Source organism: Callithrix jacchus, chromosome 6, assembly GCF_049354715.1.
Source record: "Callithrix jacchus isolate 240 chromosome 6, calJac240_pri, whole genome shotgun sequence".
NCBI classification, from domain to species: domain Eukaryota; kingdom Metazoa; phylum Chordata; class Mammalia; order Primates; family Cebidae; genus Callithrix; species Callithrix jacchus.
This window is the reverse complement of record NC_133507.1, coordinates 75,560,833-75,579,646: the sequence shown is the minus strand read 5'-3', so window position 1 is coordinate 75,579,646 and position 18,814 is coordinate 75,560,833. Positions and strand designations below refer to the sequence as shown.

Sequence of the window (18,814 nt, the reverse complement as noted above, 5' to 3'; positions counted from 1 at the left end):
ATATCATATAGATGTATCTCAATTGGTCAAAATAAAAATTATATTTCCTTTATGAGTTATTATCTTCCATATTGATAATTTTCCACTTAATAGGAATCAAAGCTACTTTAATATCAGTTGCGATTAAAGCATTCCAACAGCAATAAATAAGGCACTTAGGAAATAATTATCAAGTAAGCATGTTCTTAGTATTAAAATGCCATTGTTGTAGGTCATAGTGATAGAATATCTAAAAATTTGTATGGTTCCATCTATACTGTTTTGGGTCATCTGCCTTACTGTTCTTAAACTTTATAAACATACCTTACTAGCAATTAACTTGAACAAGTGAAAGAAAATGCTCTACGTGACTGGAGCCGTAGCTGAATTGTTTTTAACAACAGATTTATGTTCCATATTCATGCCCTATTGTCCAAGTCTCCACTTTCTCATTAGCCATGTAAATATAGAGCTTGATTTACATATATTTAACTTTAATCTGAATAACGTAAAAAAATTCATGTGTAATAACATTTATTTTACCACTTTCTAAGTGTGACTTTAGTCACTTAGTCCTGTACCTCAGTTTTTTTGTTTTTTTGTTTTTTTTATTGGAGAGGAGGTATTGTTGCTATTGCTTAAAAATATGTAACATCCTCATGTTGTCACTGATTTCACAGGGATTTATATTTCATGCAGAAAGTGTTTGACAGTGCTTTTTAAAATAGAACACTCCTTGCATATTAGTTATCATAAACCACTGAAGATCTCCAATAAAATATCTAATACCCTTATCAATTTATGAAAAATTTGTTTGAACATTCATGAACCTGACTATATCCTCAGAAAAAGGGAGTTTCTCTATTCTTATTATAAAATGTGTCTGTCACTGTTGTCAGTGGACCCAAATCATTAGTAAACATCAATTTCTTTTTCTAAAAGGAGGAATGACCAGGGGCTATAACAGGACAGAAATGAGCAAAGAGGACTTTTGGAAATTCTCTGTGGCCACCAAGGTGATTCCTGAGAAAGACTCAGAGCTCTGTAACAACTAAATGTTTACTTCCAAGTTAAAAATCAAATTGTATGCTGTCCTGCACTCCATCAAGGAAACCTGAGTCACTTTCTAAAAAGTAAAAACATAGTGTGGGCAAATTCCTTTGTAAAGTACTGATTTCAAATTAGCTATATTCTGCAATGGATTAGGTGGCCATATTTTAATCTGTAGAAATAGTTTATGAAAAGATTTTAAAGAGAGGAATTGAGCCTTTCATAGTATCTAAAAGAGACAGTATGATTTATTGAAAAATTTCCAGTCCCTGAAATCAAGCATAGGAGGGTTCAAATCCTAGCCTTACAGCTTTCATTTCAAGTGGCATTAAGTGTCCTCTTCACTACGTCTGTCAATGGAATAAAGATAATATGTCTTCAGTCATCACTGCCTGGCAGGAATAGTAGTACACCAGTAGTTATAGTTATAATAATTATAGCTACCATTTATTGATTTCCTATGCCAACAGTTATTCTAGGTGGTTTATATGAATTGCATAAAAATTAGAACAACTTTCATGACTTGGGTTTTGTTATTATCCCAGAGTTAATAAGGAAACTGACACGCAGAAAGTTTATGTGCTTGGCCTATAGGTCACACCGCTACTTAACTCTTGAAGTTAGGATAAATTACATACTAGTCCAACACTAAAGCTCACTTTTTCTTACAACTAGAGGGAGAAATAGATGATTTAATTACATTTTAATCATTCAAAATGTTTTTATTAAATGAGAGCTTGAAGCTGAGTATGTTGGCATACACCTGTAATCACAGCTATTCAGGTAGCTGAGGCAGTAGTATGGCTTGAGCCCAGGAATTCAAGATCAGCTGTACAACATAGTGAAAACTCATCTCTACTTAATAAAAATAAAAAGGGAAATGTCTTAGTCCGGTAGGGCTGCTATGGGAAAATACCTTAGATTGGGTAATTTATAAATAATAGAAATTTATTTCTCACAGTTCTGGAAATTAGGAAGCCCAAGATCAGGGTGCCAGCCAATGTAGTGTCTGGTAAAGGCTGGCTCCTTCCAGGATGGCACATTGTTGCTAAGTCTTCATATAGAAAAAGAAGCAAATGACATATTCTCACATGGACAAGGGGCAAGACAGCTCCCTTCAACCTCTTTTATAAAGGCACCAATCCCATTCATAAGGATGAAACCCTCATGACTTAAACCCTTCCCCAAAGTCTCCACCTCTTGAATCTTCTGATTCATACTTAGACATGTTATCTCTTGGGGCACTGGTCCTCTTGGCCCCACTTCTTAATACCACCACAATAGGGATTAGATTTCAACATGAATTTTGGATGAATGCATTCAGACTGTATCAAACTGAAACCTTTCTTATATGTTGAAAATATAAAGTCGAATAAGGAAAGACCTTTACTCTAAAGCCTTTCTACCAAAATAGGGATGTGGGGGTGGGTATGGCAAGAAAGAATCCGACAGGAAGAGAAATTCAGTAGAAATGAAAGATGCCCTGCATGTGTTATATGGTACGCTATAACTGCTGTTTGAAAAACCTGATATATTTATGAGATATGTTAATTTCTGAGCTTGCTGGAGTATCAATGTACTGTAGTTTCCCACTTTAAAACTAGCCTTAAAGAAATACAATCCAGCATCTGTTTCCATGGAAACAGAAGGACAGATTCACCAAGCACTACATCCTAATTCAGTTTTGCATGGCCATCTATACGTAATTTAAGATGGACATTTTGATAATGAGTTAGAGTTGAGCTGATAATGAACAACAGTCATTTTCTAAAGCTTTTTCTTTCTTATTGCCTGTTATTAATCATTATTGAAAGAATGTACAAAGGTATCTTTCCTTATGTATAAGACACCTTCTTTTGAATAATTAGAGGCCCAAAATGATAGATATCAGGTGTTCAAGCTACTTGTCATCAAAATGAGAACAATATTTCTTTGCAGTATATTCATTTGCACTTCTCACTGAATTTGGAGTGAAATTGTGTGACTTTAACAATTTATATATTTTCAATTTCAATGTTTTCTAAAGTCTATTTAATATTGCTGTGTATTGGTGAATATAAATGTTTCCCTGTCAATTTCCTTTTATAACTTTCCTTGCTGTGTTGGAATATATAGAGGCAAATGTGGTATTCAGTTTCTCTATTATATACCATCACCAAGGTCAATAGTTATTGATATCAGATATCTGTATCTTAATTTATTTTATGTTTGAATCTTACTCAAGTAATTGAAATATTACTTTATCCAGCCCATGAATGACATGCAGTTTCCAATGAGAAGTTAAAAGCTGTGCAATTGCGTTGAACTAAAACCTTTAAGTAAGTTAATGAAGCATGTGTCTTTTAGACTCAGTAAGCAGATCATAATGGAATAAGGAAGTTGAGCTCTTTGCAGCATTAAATTATCTCTTAACTAGCCCTGTAGCTTATGTAGATTTAACAGGCTGGGTTCGGATCTTGTAAATTTAAATGTAAGATTGAAAAAAGGGCATTCTAAAATAGAATGTCTCAGCCCAAATTTTTGGGTATGACAGGCTAGCATTCTGGAAAAAAAGTACATTGTGAACTAAAATTGAACACAATCTGAGGGCAAATGAAGGAGATGAGGATTTCAGGAGCCAAGTGACAACTCTTGGTGCTTCAAATTTGCATTTGCATGTTGCTTTGAAGAGGTTTTGACATTAGTCTATGCATTTTGTATTCTGTACTTGACCTCAGGATTTCTTTTTCCTCTTGTATCCTTTAGCCACAGTAAGTAGTTAAAGTTCTTGCATATATTTGTATTGCATTCCTTAAATATTGCTGAAGAGCAAATTTAAGTAATGAAAAATAGACATCCATGAAGCTTCTAGGCTGCAGAGATTAACGGTAAAATCAGTTACTGCCAAATGCAGAAGCTAAAACGCTTAAAAGTTTACACTTCCTTTTGGTAATCAGATCTATTTATAGATTCAGTCTTCTTGGCCCTTTAATAGGATGACCAGCAAGAAAACCTCATTTTACGTAACTTAAATAAATGTGGACATTTTTTGTTCATGATTTAATTTCCAAAATCCTTGGGGACTCAGGAGCTAAGTTTTTTTTTTGTTTTTTTTTTTTTTTTTGAGACGAATTTTCACTCTTGTTACCCAAGCTGGAGTGCAATGGCGCGATCTCGGCTCACCGTAACCTCCACCTCCTGGGTTCAGGCAATTCTCCTGCCTCAGCCTCCTGAGTAGCTGGGATTACAGGCACACACTACCATGCCCAGCTAATTTTTTGTATTTTCAATAGAGACAGGGTTTCACCACGTTGACCAGGATGGTCTCAATCTCTTGACCTCGGGATCCACCCACCTCGGCCTCCCAAAGTGCGGTGATTACAGGCGTGAGCCACCGCGCCTGGCCTCAGGAACTAATTTTTATCCCAAGGTTTCTGAATATGTGTGTATATAGGCAGAATATGTCACTCTTTATTGGATGGCTATCTTGAAGCATGTTGGGCTAGGTAACTCACCTGTGAGCAAAGCGAGATATTTTTGTTACCTGAACATATGTATTTTTGAACTTCATATTTCTAATAAATAAACTAGCATTCATTCTGATTTTATTACTTAATTGTGTATTGACACAAACAATTGCAACAAACTATATGCCAATTTGACATTTACCGAATTCTCTCAGGATTTTTGTTGTTGTTATTCTTGTTATCTACCAAATAAATGAAATTGTTTATCTTTCTATGTTCTTTACTTTTGGAAAAGGCGTTTCAGATAACAGATAATAATTTTTGAATTATTAATTTAGAATTATTAATCAAGGACCTTCTAAACCATGATCTGCAGAAGTGAAGTCAATATGAATTGTTTCAATATACAGATTTTATTCTAACTTCCTGATATATTCACAATTAGGAAAACAGAAAATATACTTTAGGTGCATATTTACAAGAGAATCATTATGGAAATATTAGCATTAAGCTCTGGAATTCACTGCAAATATGCTTATTTCTATCTTTACAAAAAAAGAAAACAAATGAGATTGACGTTTGTAAAATAATGATACAGAGTAACAACGTGCAATTGAAGGATAAGCATATGTTGGGATAATTAAAGTAAAATAATGCTAGTTTAAGTTTAGATTGTCTTATCTTTAGAATGGATTTCATTTGAGTTTTTAAAATGCAAATATTGGTGGTGGGGGTGTGGTGAATATGTATCTTTTAGAAACGGAGTTCTCATTGCTACTTGCTTTTACAATCCAGCAGAGGGAGCAGAAGCTAACGAACAAATTATATAAGTGGTAACATTATCAATGATGCTACATTGCACAGAAACATTTAAAAAAGGGATGGCTGATTTCAAACATCAAAATACAAATGGGAAAAATGCTCTCCAGTTTATGTCATTAAGAATTGTTTACAAGCAATAAAAGATTATGTGTAAACATAAAAATACCAAAGCAGACAGCCAATTAAAGTTAAAACTATCTTGGCCTTGTGTCATACATTCAAAGCTCTACGATGACATTAAGAATGAGTCAAAGGAGTTTAACAGATCTTAGAGCTACCAATATACTCTATTATTTTGATTCAAGTCCTAAAACAGACTTCGTAAAGAATTTTTGATGGATAAAGTTTTTTAGTTGTTGGTTGCTTTGATTTTTCTCAGGATTAATGGCATGACCAAGCCATTGTTACTGTCAGGTAATACAATAACAGTAACAAAATTGCATCTTTTCTGAAATTTAATTCTTCTCTTGACCAGCATTCTGTGTGAGTATGTATTTGATTAAGGTCTCAAGGTGTTCTTAGAAAAGCTCTGATTTAAAAATTATACATGGTTATCCTAAATTTGATTATCCTTTACATCTCAAAAGATGAGATGCATAGTTTCAACTTTCCCATATGCTAGTATTGAGATACATGTTAAGATTTGTTTGCTGAGGATTGTTAGAAAACACCAGGGACCATTTTTGTATTTTGAAGACAATATAGCAGGTGACTACAGAGTTGGGTTCTCTCACTTGGGAACAATCTATATGCTGCTATCTGCCTTCTAGTTGTGCATGGCTTCTTTAAAAATCTGAATATTATAGGCCTAGTGATAAAAAAACCTTTTAGATTCTGGACTGGGCATGGTGGCTCACACCTGTAACCCAGCACTTTGGGATGCCGAGGTGTTTGAGGTCAGGAATTTGAGACCAGCCTGGCCAACATGGTGAAGCCCTGTCTCTACTACAAATATAAAAATTAGCAGGCGGTGATGTCATGCCATGCCTTGTAGTCCCAGCTACTTGAGAGGCAGAGGCATGAAAATCACTTGAACTTGGAAGTCAGAGGTTGCAGTGAGCAGAGATCACACCACTGCACTCCAGCCTTCCTAACAGAGTGAGACTTTGTCTCAAAAAAAAGAAACAAAAAATCACCTTTCATATATTGTCTCTATCCCAGGTGATAGGTCCCTCCTATTTGTTTAAGATGGTAATTGATATCCTGGTTCCCTGACACTCTGTCCTCCACACTCCTTATCTCTCAGGTTACCCTGGACATAGCCAGAAATTATTTTCATGGACCTCAGCTCATCAGGCTGGCACTAGGCATAAAGAATACTTTGCTTTTCCGCTTTTTGACCTGGTCCCCCAGGTCTAATACCAGGCTGCTTTTGTGTGTCTTGTTTCATGTGTCTTCACCCATTGTCTAGATAACCTCTGGTTACCTCTGTTCAAGCAGAACTCACTCCTCCCTTGCTCCTTCCAGGCCTCCTTTCTAACAAATGCTTCATGCCTGTCTGGAAGTCAGGACTGGCAATTCCCAGACTCACTGGAATACCATTACATTCCTTATTTTGGCAAATTAATTAACCTCTCTGTATCTTAATGTTTTTGTTTGTAAAACGGGAGTAATAGGTTGGCACATACAATTAAAATTGTTTCTAATTGTTGTTATTATTGTAGTGGAGGTGGTGGTGGTTGTCTCTCTTTTCTTCCTGTGGCAGGTTTCCTAAACCACTGACTCCTGTTTCTTGCTATTCTCCTGGATTCTACATCCAGGCAGACTTGACTTCAGTTCCTATGCTGTATCCACTTAGCACCTGCTGCATTCTAAAGGACAAGTAATATTATACATCCAGAAACTACAAAACCAGATTGAAAGTGGAGTGGTCAGAATGTGCCAGAAATAGGATAAGCTTCTTTTCATACAGTCCCCAAGATAAGTCTATTCTGAAATTCTGGAAAAATTGGTGGCAGCAATGACATAGTGTATGAATCTCTGAATTTTCCCATTAAAAGAGAAAAGAACAACTAGAACAGCAAAGGTTAAAAAAAATGATGAACAACTTTGACAACGAAATTAGGTGCAAAGTGTTCTCACAAATTCTCAAATATGAGCTAACATTGTCATGACCCACATGATACTACAATTTTTACAGGAGACAACAGAAGGAAGCAATGAGGTATCTGATGGAAATGAGGTCAAGATAACACCCAAATTTCTAATAAATACTCATGAGAAATTGTTTCAGGCCAATGATATAATTGTAGCTAAAAATGGAAGACGTACTTTGTAGGTGAGCAAAACAACTCCTCTCTAATATCTGAAGAGTCTGAACAGTCTACAGTCTGTGAACTCTTGAAACTCAATAGCTGAAGCTCTTTTTCAGGAGACACTTCAGGGAATAAAGCCAAACTAGAGTGGGTAGAAAAGGTAGAGGAAAATAAAATGGATGGTCCAGATTAAAATGGGTGATATAAATGGGGTCAGGAGTTCTCAAAAAAAATAGAAGGGTATTTTTTAACACTTCAAAAAATAGAAGAAAGGGAGTTCTATATTTGTGAAATTAGAAACAGTCTTTTGATCAGCACTTTCCCCTTAACAGGGGTTTTACATAAAATCAATTTTCCCCATAAGAAAATTGATTTTATGTAAAAAAAAAAAAAAAGGAAGAAAGGAAAAAAGGGAGAAAAGAAAATCTAGAGAAGCATGACTGTTGTAAGAAAAAGATAATAAAAAGTAGAATGGTATCTTTGCAAACATACCAATATTTTATAAGACAGAGGAAAAGTGTGGCCTAATATTTCAAAAGATGCCAAAATAAATGCTATAAATGATAGAATATAGAAAGGAACAACATAAATCAAACTTAGAAAAACTGAAATGTGGGACTAGAATGCAGGAAAGGATTAGACATCAAAGAATAAATCATTTCAGATATGAAGGTTAAACTTGTAAGAACACATGAGTGAATAATAGGAGAGTATGTCATAATAATTTTAGAAAAGTAAAAGGAGCAACTAAAAAATAAAAATTAGAAACTAAATTATTCAATTGAAAGTGACACATACAGGAGATAAGCAACAAGACGAAAAGTATTAGGATTTCCCAAAGAGAAAAAGCAATGAAATAAAATGAACATTAATAACTATAGGCCGGGTGCAGTACCTCACACCTGTAATCCCAGCACTTGGGGAGGAAGAGGCGGGTGGATGATCTGATATCAGGAGTTTGAGACCAGCCTGACCAACATGGCAAAACCCCGTCTCTACTAAAAATACAAAAGAGTATCCAGGTGTGATGGCGAGCACCTGTAACCTCAGCTATTTAGAAGGCTGAGGCAGAAGAATTGCGTGAACCCGGGAAGTGAGCTGAGATGGCACCACTGCCTTCCAGCCTGGGTGACAGAGTAAGACTGTCTCAAAAAATAAAATAATTCTAGGAAACTTTCCTGAAAATAAAATGGAAATATTGATATTGTGAAAAGGAACACTACATCCCTGGGAGAATGATCCATAATGAATAATATCAAGATATATTGTAGTAAATCTCCCAAACTAAAAAGAAAAAAAATCAGTTTCACTTCCACAGAAATAGATACTTATAAGAATTAAGTGGGGGGGAACCCAGATTGTCATCAGAGTTTTCAAAGAAATTATTTATTCTGGAAGTAAATGGAGTAACGTTTAAAAGGTATTCAAGTTTTGTGAGCCAAGGGCTTTACATCTATCAAAGTGATTTTCAGGTATAGTAGCAGATATAATTATCAACATACAATAACTCAGTCTATTGTTCCCAGTAAATAGAAATGTATTTGCCCACTTGTTCAGGCCCAGAGCTTGGCATGTTTCTTGATGTCTTTATTTCTCTCATAATTCAATTCAACTGAAAGTTTCAATGGCTCTACCTTCAAAATATATCCAAAAGGGGGACCTTCCACCCCCATTGTTATTCTGTTAATCAACCATCATCTCTTGCTGGCATGACTGCAGTGGCCTCCTTCCTTGTTTCTCTTCTCCCAGTCTTTCCTCTCTCTAATCTGTTCTTTGCACAACAGCCACAATAAGTTACTATTATCCTATCCCTATGCTAAAAGTCTCATGATTCCTTACATTACTTAGTCTGGGATACCTCTCTAAACTGCTCCTTGCTCACTGCAATTCTGGTACAATGCTAGCCCATTATTTCACTCTAAGTATTGTCCAGCCACTGGCAGCATCCATTTGCTGTTCCCCTGCCCAAAATGTCCTTCCAAAGATGAAAATATGGTTGCTCTTCTCTTCACCAACTTGCCTTTTCAAATGTCTTTTTTTCGGATTGACCTTTCCTTTCTAAAATACTACCATCTCCTTTGCTTTATTTACCCTTACTATGTTTTACCTTTCTTCACAGGACCTCTTGATCCTCTGACATATTACAAATCTATTTGTTGCTCTCCTCCCTTCCAAAACATAAGCTTTATGAAAGAAGGGACTATGTTTATTTTGTTCACTTCTGTATCCTCAGCACCTCAAGTAGTGCCTGGTATGAGGTATATATTTTCCTGATACTCTTTCTCAAACGAATTCACAAGAGGTGTTACAGACTAAAACATAATGTTTTATCTTTTGCAGAAAATAAATCAATATAGGTTGTTCCTGAAGGCAAAATATTTTGGAGCTATTCTTAAATTTTTTTTCTGAATTTTTCAAAGAGTAAGATGGCATGCATCTCCAATAAGTCCCCTTCCAATACCACTGTCAGAATAGGTACTGGGATGAATATGGCTTTGAATTTTCCATTTTCCAGCAAAGAGAGAAAGCCTTATAAACAATTCAGTCTGTAATTATTAATTAGTGTCTATTCAAGTACAATGCACCTAGCAGAGATTCTTCTAATCGGATTGCATACCTTATGTCTAAAACTGAATCATTTTGTGAGATGTTTATTTAAGTATTATGACATTACACTGTTCTACACTATTTTAGAAGCTAAATAGCAATAATGTATAATCTTATTTTCAATAAATCTGCCTGTTATAAACAGTTAAGAAAAGCTGATGTAAGAGATTCAAAAATAATTTAATTTATATGTTATATAATTTGGTCAGACTATGTGCAAACCTACACCAACCTATTTGTTATATCATACTGCAGTTTGTCAATTGTTACCTTCCTCAGTCCTCTCCAGCTGAAGGTCCTGAAAAGTCTTTTGCCTATACCTTCAATCCCTTCCAGTGCCTGGACCAACTGAAATCAGATGGGGAATATATTTCAGCCCTATATGAACTGGTACAGATTTTGTTTCTAGAAGCCCGTGCCCTTTCCTTGTAATATTCAGTATGTGTTCTGTCCTTTTTAGATGGGTTGCTGCTCAGATTTTTGATAAAAGCACATATAACTGCTCTAAATGTCAGCCCATTGAAATAGGGCTTGACCCCTCTGTTCAGCTTTTTCTAACACTTACCAAATGGGAATTCTGATTTATACTATTCTCAGTTACTGATGGGGGCCTTAATGCAAGTCATACCACTTCCCCCAACACCAGGTACTTGACCATGAGGTTCTGCACCACAGAAAAAGTGAATTGTATAAATTGTATGAACCAAATTCATCTTCTCTATGTTTATATAATAAGTTTCTCATTCATTTGTCAGTGTGAGGAAACATGCACTCAAAGCATAGATAACTAAATAGATGTGTCCCATTATTCTACTGAGTGAACAGTAAAATATGCATGTCTATGGCTCAGAGATACAACCTTTTCAAGAACAGAGTGGACAAGCATAAATACATACTTGGAGTTGAGACTAAGCAAAAATCTAAAATATCCTATTTATTAGAAGTTTTTTTCTTTTTTACATTTATTCTTGATTCAGTCATCTTAGTATCTTTAAAGTCAATTAATGGTTTTGTAATTACTATTTGGTACAAATATGTATTAACTTTATGTTAGTTATAGGACTAATGCAGTGTTTGAATATAAACCAAGAACTTTATGTCTCTAGCCAGCAATTTAATCTTGCTTTTGAGGAATTTGTAATGTGAAATCACTGTTTAGCCTTGTAACAGCTCTCCTTAGGGTCAAGTACTTCCCAATAAGTTTGGCATTAGACATGAAAAAATATGCATGAATATGTTTTAGTCACAGATATAAACAATGTAATTAATGTTTATAAATACACAGAATGAACATTTCATCATGAAAAAATCTGAACATAAATTTCAGTATTCAGCCAATTTGTTTTTATTTCCTTCTGTACAGTTGTATAGGAGTTCAAGAATAGACAATGATTATTTGAATGGAATATGAAAACTGTGTCCTAATTTTTAGAGGATTCAGATAAGAATTCCTAATTCATATTATGTAGCTGCTTCCTTCTTCTATGATACTGTGCTATAAACAGGGAATGTCTCTTGATTAGATGCTAATGCCAATTATGTTCAAAAACTTCAGGAGGTGTTTAGAAGTATATACAGGTTAAGAATGGACAAAGAAAAAGAAAAATATTTAAAGCAATGTGTTTTTCTTGGAGAAATTTTCTTACACAGTTGTATTAGTTAACAATAGACGGTAACATCAGAAAGCTTTGATCACTTAAATGACTGTCTGGTTTATGTTTTACCTTCTTTTTTCTGTGTTTCCTTTAGATAAGAAATGTTGAAACCAATCAGTGTTTAGACAACATGGGCCGCAAGGAAAATGAAAAAGTGGGTATATTCAACTGTCATGGTATGGGAGGAAATCAGGTAAAATCTTCCTTCTTAGCAGCTTCATATTTTAGAGCAAAAATATTGTTGAAACTATCAGTGTAGACCATGGCTCACATGTTAATAACTATAAACTGAGCTTAGTAAATGTGCATTCCAATCTAGAACTAATTTGGCTATTTTATTGTCTGAAGGATCTTAAAAGAACACTGAAGAAGTAAATAAAAAGAAAACTTTCAGTGTGCCTACAGTTAATGAAGATATCCAAATATTTTAGACACATCTTATTATAAATGAGCAAATGAGCAGTACATTTCATTCTATTAACTGAATATGTAAAACAATTCCTCAACATCCATGATTTTTTCCCAATGGTTATTATTTTCCATTTCTTTTCAAATTTTTATGTATATTATGATTTTTAAGAGTTTTTGAAGTTTAATAAAATTTTTAAGTGCATAGTTCAGTGTTGAAGACTAAAAGTCTTGAACAGCGTTTCTTGTGTATGACAAAATTTTTGTGCTCTCCTTAAGCATTGGAAAATGGCTTTGCAAGGTGGGCCACATGGAGGCTATTTGACTGCGAGTCTTCAGGACAGAGCTATTCTGCTGCCGTAGCCACTTGGAGAGGTAGAATTTGGAGTTTTGGGGAGCTATACCAACAAAGCAAATTTGAGGTAGCTGATCCTCTGTAAACAAGTTGTCTACAGCAGTTTAGGAGAACCACAAGTTCTTTATCCAGATGTAGAATTTCTGAGTTGGAGTGAACTGAGGTTGCAAAAGTTATCCTTTTCAACACAATTACAGTTGTATGTGTGATGCACCTAAATGTGTTAAGATTTTGTACAAAAATATTTGTTGATTCTTGTACCATAAAACAAGAAGAAAATAAACTCCATTGAGTTCTGGCACCATACTTCAAACAGAGCTGTGTTAGTCAATGGAGAACATTAAAAGGAAGTTGCTCCCTTTAAAATTCTTAATTTTAAAAGTCCTAATTAGTGTTCCAAACTGTCAATTTAAGCAGGAAAATATTTAAACCAAATTTCTAAATTACTGAATGAGAAATTGACCTTATTAGAAGAGGATAGAAACAACATAGGCAGAGTAATGACAAACCTTTCAGAAATAATTGAATTTATTGTTTCATTGATTCATAATGAATGTGAGAGGCCTCTACTGTCAAAAACCAATAGAGTCCTGATGAATTCAGCTAGACAACAAAATGCATAATTATAAGAGGACTAAATGTGTAAGGGTTTAATTTTCTCACATAATAAGAATTCTGACATTTGTTTAGGACCTTGGTGATTTCATAAGGAAACCAAAAACTTTGTATCTTTCCATTATTTAGTGGTTAAGAGTTAACTTTTATCATCAGCTGGTCAGAAGAGGGCTGCTGAATTTTCATACGTCATGTCCACATTCAAGGCAGGAACATCTGGGGTTAGGGAAGAACTGCAATAGCCGTATCTGTTCTTTTAGGAAAAGCAAAAGTGTTCATAGAGGCTCAGCACATCTTAGTGTAGATCTCTTTGTCTACAAATGTGTTACTTGGTCATCCCCAGTACAGCAAAACACTGAATATTTAACCTTACACTGACAAGTAGCTGCTTCCATGGTTTATTTACCAAGATATTGGGGGCACATTTAGAAGTGCCAGTCATAATCTGTTTCCACAACTTATGGCAAAAAAAAAATCAACTAATCATCTTCTCCATGATGCCATACAGAATTTAAAAAAAGAAACACTACTTATGAAAATCTCTGATTCTATTGCTGATGAAAATGAGAATGGTACCCCAGATGAATTCTCCTCATGGAGTCGTTACAGTGCCATGTTAAAAATTACTTTGTTCATCTGCATGTTTTTAAATACCGCAAAATAAGCTATCCTATACTACTGCAAACTTTATGTTGGCAGTCCTATATCTTCTGTTTACCCAGCACCTGCTACAGTTTTGGGATATGGTAGGCACCTGACGAATACTAGGCAAGCAAATAGATGAAAGACTGTATGGTCAGAACAGTAGATTTGTGTATCTTAGAACTTTGTAGACCTTGCCAAGAAATCAATGGCTGTTATTTTCAAAGTAACCAAAAGTATATACAAACACCTCAGGGATTCATAAAGAAAGTGAACAAATAAGCATAAAATCTATTCCTACATTTATTGTAATGTGCTCTTCATGATCAATTTAATGACAAGCTAGAAATTAAGATCATTATTTTTCCATCTATATAAATACTTAATTGCACAAATACACACACACACACACACAAATGTTTTTGGAGCCCTTTTTCTTATAACACAAACAATGGAAACAATTCAGTATTTACCAAGGGAAGAGTGGCTAAACAAAGCATGGTTTGCACATAGTATAGAAAGCTGTACCATCACAGAGACTGAGGGAGGTCTGCATGAATGTCATTAGAAATTTAAAAGAGGAAAACAATCCCAACAACTTCCTTCCAATAACCCCATTTATGAAAAATATATGAACATTTTTCTATATATGGTATCTATATTTATATGGATGCTATGTAATCTATTACAAATCTATAAAAATCTATCTGGAATATAGATTGTATTTGGAGAGTGAATATCTGGAAAGAAGACTGAATTGGAAAAGAAATTTTCCTTTTTACCCCACATTTTTCTTCATGCAGTATATGTATTACCTTCACAATTAAATAAGAATGGAGAATTTTAAACAGTTGAGAGTAGAAGAACCTTGTTGTGTTGCATTACTCCAGTCTGATTAATTGGGTAACTTATGGCAAGTTATGTAATATTTTTGAGTTCTGATATTGATTGTCCATAAAATGAACAAAAGATTTCACTCAAATTTTTTCTAAGACTAGAAAAATTCATTAAAAAATTAGCACTAATTAGCTAATTTTTGTATTTTTAGTAGAGATGGGGTTTCACTATGTTGGCCTGACTGGTCTTAAACTCCTGACCTCAAGTGATCTAGCCACCTTGGCCTCCCAAAGTGCTGGAATTACAGGGATGAGTCACCTCGCCTGGCCTAATTTTTGTATTTTTAGTAGAGATGAGGTTTTGCCATATTGCCCAGGCTGGTCCGGAACTCCTGGGCTCAAGCGATTCACCCACCTCAGTCTCCCAAAGTGCTGGGATTCCAGTCATGACCCACTGTGCTTGACCCAAGTTGGTCTTAATGCTAGTAGTTCTCAAACTATTAAAATTAAAGTATAGTGAGAATCTATACAAAAAAAAATTAGCACTAAACATGGCAGACAGTAAACACACAATATGTATTGGTCCATTGCCACTAATTAGTCCCTTTACTTATTATTTCCATTGATGTTGTTAATTATTTTTCTTTTTTATTCCTAAAGTTAAAAAATGTTTATTTAGTGGCTAATGAACAAGTAGTTAAAAGCAAGATAAAAGCACAACACTTCATTTGGTGTTGTTCATCTCAAAACAATGAACAGAGTTCTGTAACTCTAACAAATGTATATTATGGAAGATTTTAGCCATCACATAAAACTCAATTATTATGAATTCTGCTCTGATGGAATTCAGTATTTCTAAGATAATTAATACTAGGGACCTTTTTACATTTTTATCTTTCTCACTTTAATGAAAACAGATTTTAGAATTGTATTTTCAGAATTACCCTCCCTGGTTTTATTGCTGTTCTTTTATGTTACCGTGGAAGCAACATTTATTTTTATGGTTATTTAGTTTTGAATGTTTTATAAGTAGCCCCCAACCTATAAAAATTACTCAAGCTTTTCTCTCTTGCTTTTACACAAAAACTCATAACAAATGTTAAAATCCATTTTTAACTTAGTTATATTTTTTAAAAAGGTATTTTTGGTTGTTGACAATTATACCTTAACTATCTCTCCTTGCACAGGAGTTTTGATAGTTTGGGACTTTTTTAAGGCCTTGGGGACATCAGGAAGAAACTTGCTCTTCAGTAGTCATTAGAAATAATTTTCTTCACTCAGATTTCCAGTAAAATCCAAATGGAGTTACTGAAAGTTTTTGTAGCAGGAATATTGCAAAAACTAACAACTAGAGAAGTATTGTGAAGTTCAACATGACCATTTTGAAGTGCTCTTTTTAAAGTCTTATAAATAAAAACTGTCTTGCTCAAAGAATAAGAAAATTCAGCACTCCATTTATATCTATTCTTGCAATGATTTCTTTTCATTATCAAGAAACTTCATGATGATGATGAACACTTTGAAAAGAATAAGAAGAATTTGAATAACTTGAACATAAACTTTTGCAATTGAAAGACAGAACTTATAATTTACTTAAATAAAGTATAGAAGTTATGAGATTGTCTTCTCTGTACTTCTTAGAGATAACATAGATTCCTGAAAGCACTTCCATGTCCCTTACATTAATGGCTCAGATTTACATATACAGCTCCAACCTCTCTCCTGAGCTCTGGAAATCTATAACCAGTTACTTATTGTTAATGTCTGCAGACATTTCAAACCCACCTGTTTCCAAACTGAATTCATTTCCTTCCCTTTCACAGTCATCCAAAATTGAAACCTAACATAGAAACTTACTTCTGAAGTCTGATTAGTCACCAAATCTCAACATTTCTATGGAAAAATGTCCCTACCTCTTCATCCTTTCATAACCAGGATATCTGCCTTTGTTCTAGCCTATATCTACTTTCATCTGTATGGATTTAAAACCTCATTATTTCCATGACTCATAATTCGTGTTACATTAGTTTAATATCTCATTAAGTCTTCAGCTTTCCACAGTCCAAAGAATAAAAGCCAACTTCCTTAGTATGATATACAAAAATCTTCATAACTAATATCCCCATCTGGCTTTCCAGCCTGATCTACCTTTATGTCTTAGCAATCTCCTGTGCTCTAGACATATATCTGATAATTTCTCATTCCTTGCATGCTTTCAGTGTTTTCATATCCCAGAAGTTCATTTACACTGTTCTCTGAAATTGAGTTGTTGGCTACACTGTGCTCCACTAAAAATCTTAAGACACACCCACCATTGAAAACCCAAATAATCTAGCTTCTTTTTTGCTAGCTATTTATTCCCTAGAAACTCCTTAACCTAAACAGGACACATTTTTAATGGATAAACTATAATTCATTCATTCTTTTATTGTTTAACATACAATATTTGTAAATGTTCATTATTATAAACCAGGCCCATCAATTTCCTTGTAGCTAAAATGTGGTGATCACCAATATTTGCTTATTTAGAAATTGGTCTAGAAGTATATTAACTAAATTAAAGGTGATGCAAAGCTATAAGGCTTTTAAGATACAGTGACGAATTGTCCTTTTTTCTCAAGATTTCACCAATTTAATAAGACTAATAGCTAAAATAAAAAGAACTTGGATAAACATTTAATACAAATTACCGTCTTTGAGTCTTACAATGATCTTTGAAGTGGATGGTGTTATTATCTTGATTTTACCTATGAGTTTAATGGAAATCTTAAGTTATTAGTATTATGACCGAAATGTCAAAGCCAGTTTGATCCTAAGTCTGATTCCACACCAAGTGTATTGTCACTGTATTTGCATTGATTCCCAACTACACTTGCCCAGGGTTATAATCACAGTGCCCACACTTGTGTATTATATTTTTCTTTTTTTTATCTTTGTTGTTTTAATATGGGAAAAACATTTTATCTTGTTTCAACCATGTTTCTAGCATTATCAATGCATTTAATGATTTTAAAAACTGGCATTTAAATTCAAAAATTATTATTGCAAATTCAAAAATTGTTATTGCAAATTTTCTAGTAATATTGTTGCTTATGTGTTCATTGAGGGTTGAAGGGATTCTTTTTTCTCTTGTCATTTTTAAGAGTACTTTGTTAAATAATATTAACCTCATCATACATGTTGCAAACATTTTCTGACTTTTTGTTTACAGATTGTTTTTACATACAGACTTTTATATATAAAATATAACAGTTTATATATTCAAACCAATGTTTGTCTTAATACTTGTCTTTGGTGTATAAATACCATTCATTTTTAAAGAAGTTCTTTTAAACAGCATTTATATCATCTTAAAGGCATAAATATCAAAACTGGTAATTGAATCAGTCTTTTTAGGAATATGTTATATCTACTCAAACCAGTACTAATTTTTATTTAAAATGTATATGAAATAGCAGGGAATTGTGGCATCCATCTGTAGTACCATCTATTCAGAAGGCTAAGGCAAGAGGATCTCTTGAGTGCTGGAGTTTGAGTCCAGCCTGGGAAATATAGTAAAACTCTATTTCTAGGGAAAAACAAAACCCTAAATAATACATAAAATATATTTATAATTAGGTACACAATTAGATTAACATAATATTTATAAACTAAGCATTTTACTTTGAAATTAATCACTATGAAAATTTTAAAAATCCAATGCTGTTTCCCTTTGAATAGCAGCATATCTTTAATTAAAAAGAAATAAAAAGGCCGGGCGCGATGGCTCAAGCCTGTAATCCCAGCACTTTGGGAGGCCGAGGCGGGTGGATCACTAGGTCAGCAGATCGAGACCATCCTGGTCAACATGGTGAAACCCCGTCTCTACTAAAAATTACAAAAAATTAGCTGGGCACGGTGGCGTGTGCCTGTAATCCCAGCTACTCAGGAGGCTGAGGCAGGAGAATTGCCTGAACCCAGGAGGCGGAGGTTGCGGTGAGCCGAGATTGCGCCATTGCACTCCAGCCTGGGTAACAAGAGCGAAACTCCGTCTCAAAAAAAAAAAAAAAAAAAAAAAAAAGAAATAAAAATAGCCCCATACACAGTGTACCTTTTCCTTTTAAAGGCAAAAAAAAAAATGTAAAGTAATGGAAAAATATTCACA

At 34.2% G+C, this 18,814-nt stretch overlaps 1 protein-coding gene across 32 annotated transcripts in view; it reads left to right on the top strand.

Annotated features, from left to right (window-relative positions):
- Positions 1 to 18,814, top strand: part of GALNT13 (polypeptide N-acetylgalactosaminyltransferase 13) — a 690,911-nt gene that overhangs the window by 633,658 nt on the left and 38,439 nt on the right. For 29 of the 32 annotated variants that reach the window (XM_035304875.3, XM_078327740.1, XM_054257627.2 and 26 more), the window contains one exon: positions 11,909 to 12,007. The exons of 2 other annotated variants lie outside the window; for them this stretch is intronic. In XM_035304875.3, the coding sequence (XP_035160766.1) occupies positions 11,909 to 12,007 (99 nt within the window). Of the gene's footprint in view, positions 1 to 10,438; positions 10,607 to 11,908; positions 12,008 to 18,814 lie in introns of those variants that run through there. One more of the 32 variants, XM_054257633.2, reaches the window with a different exon arrangement.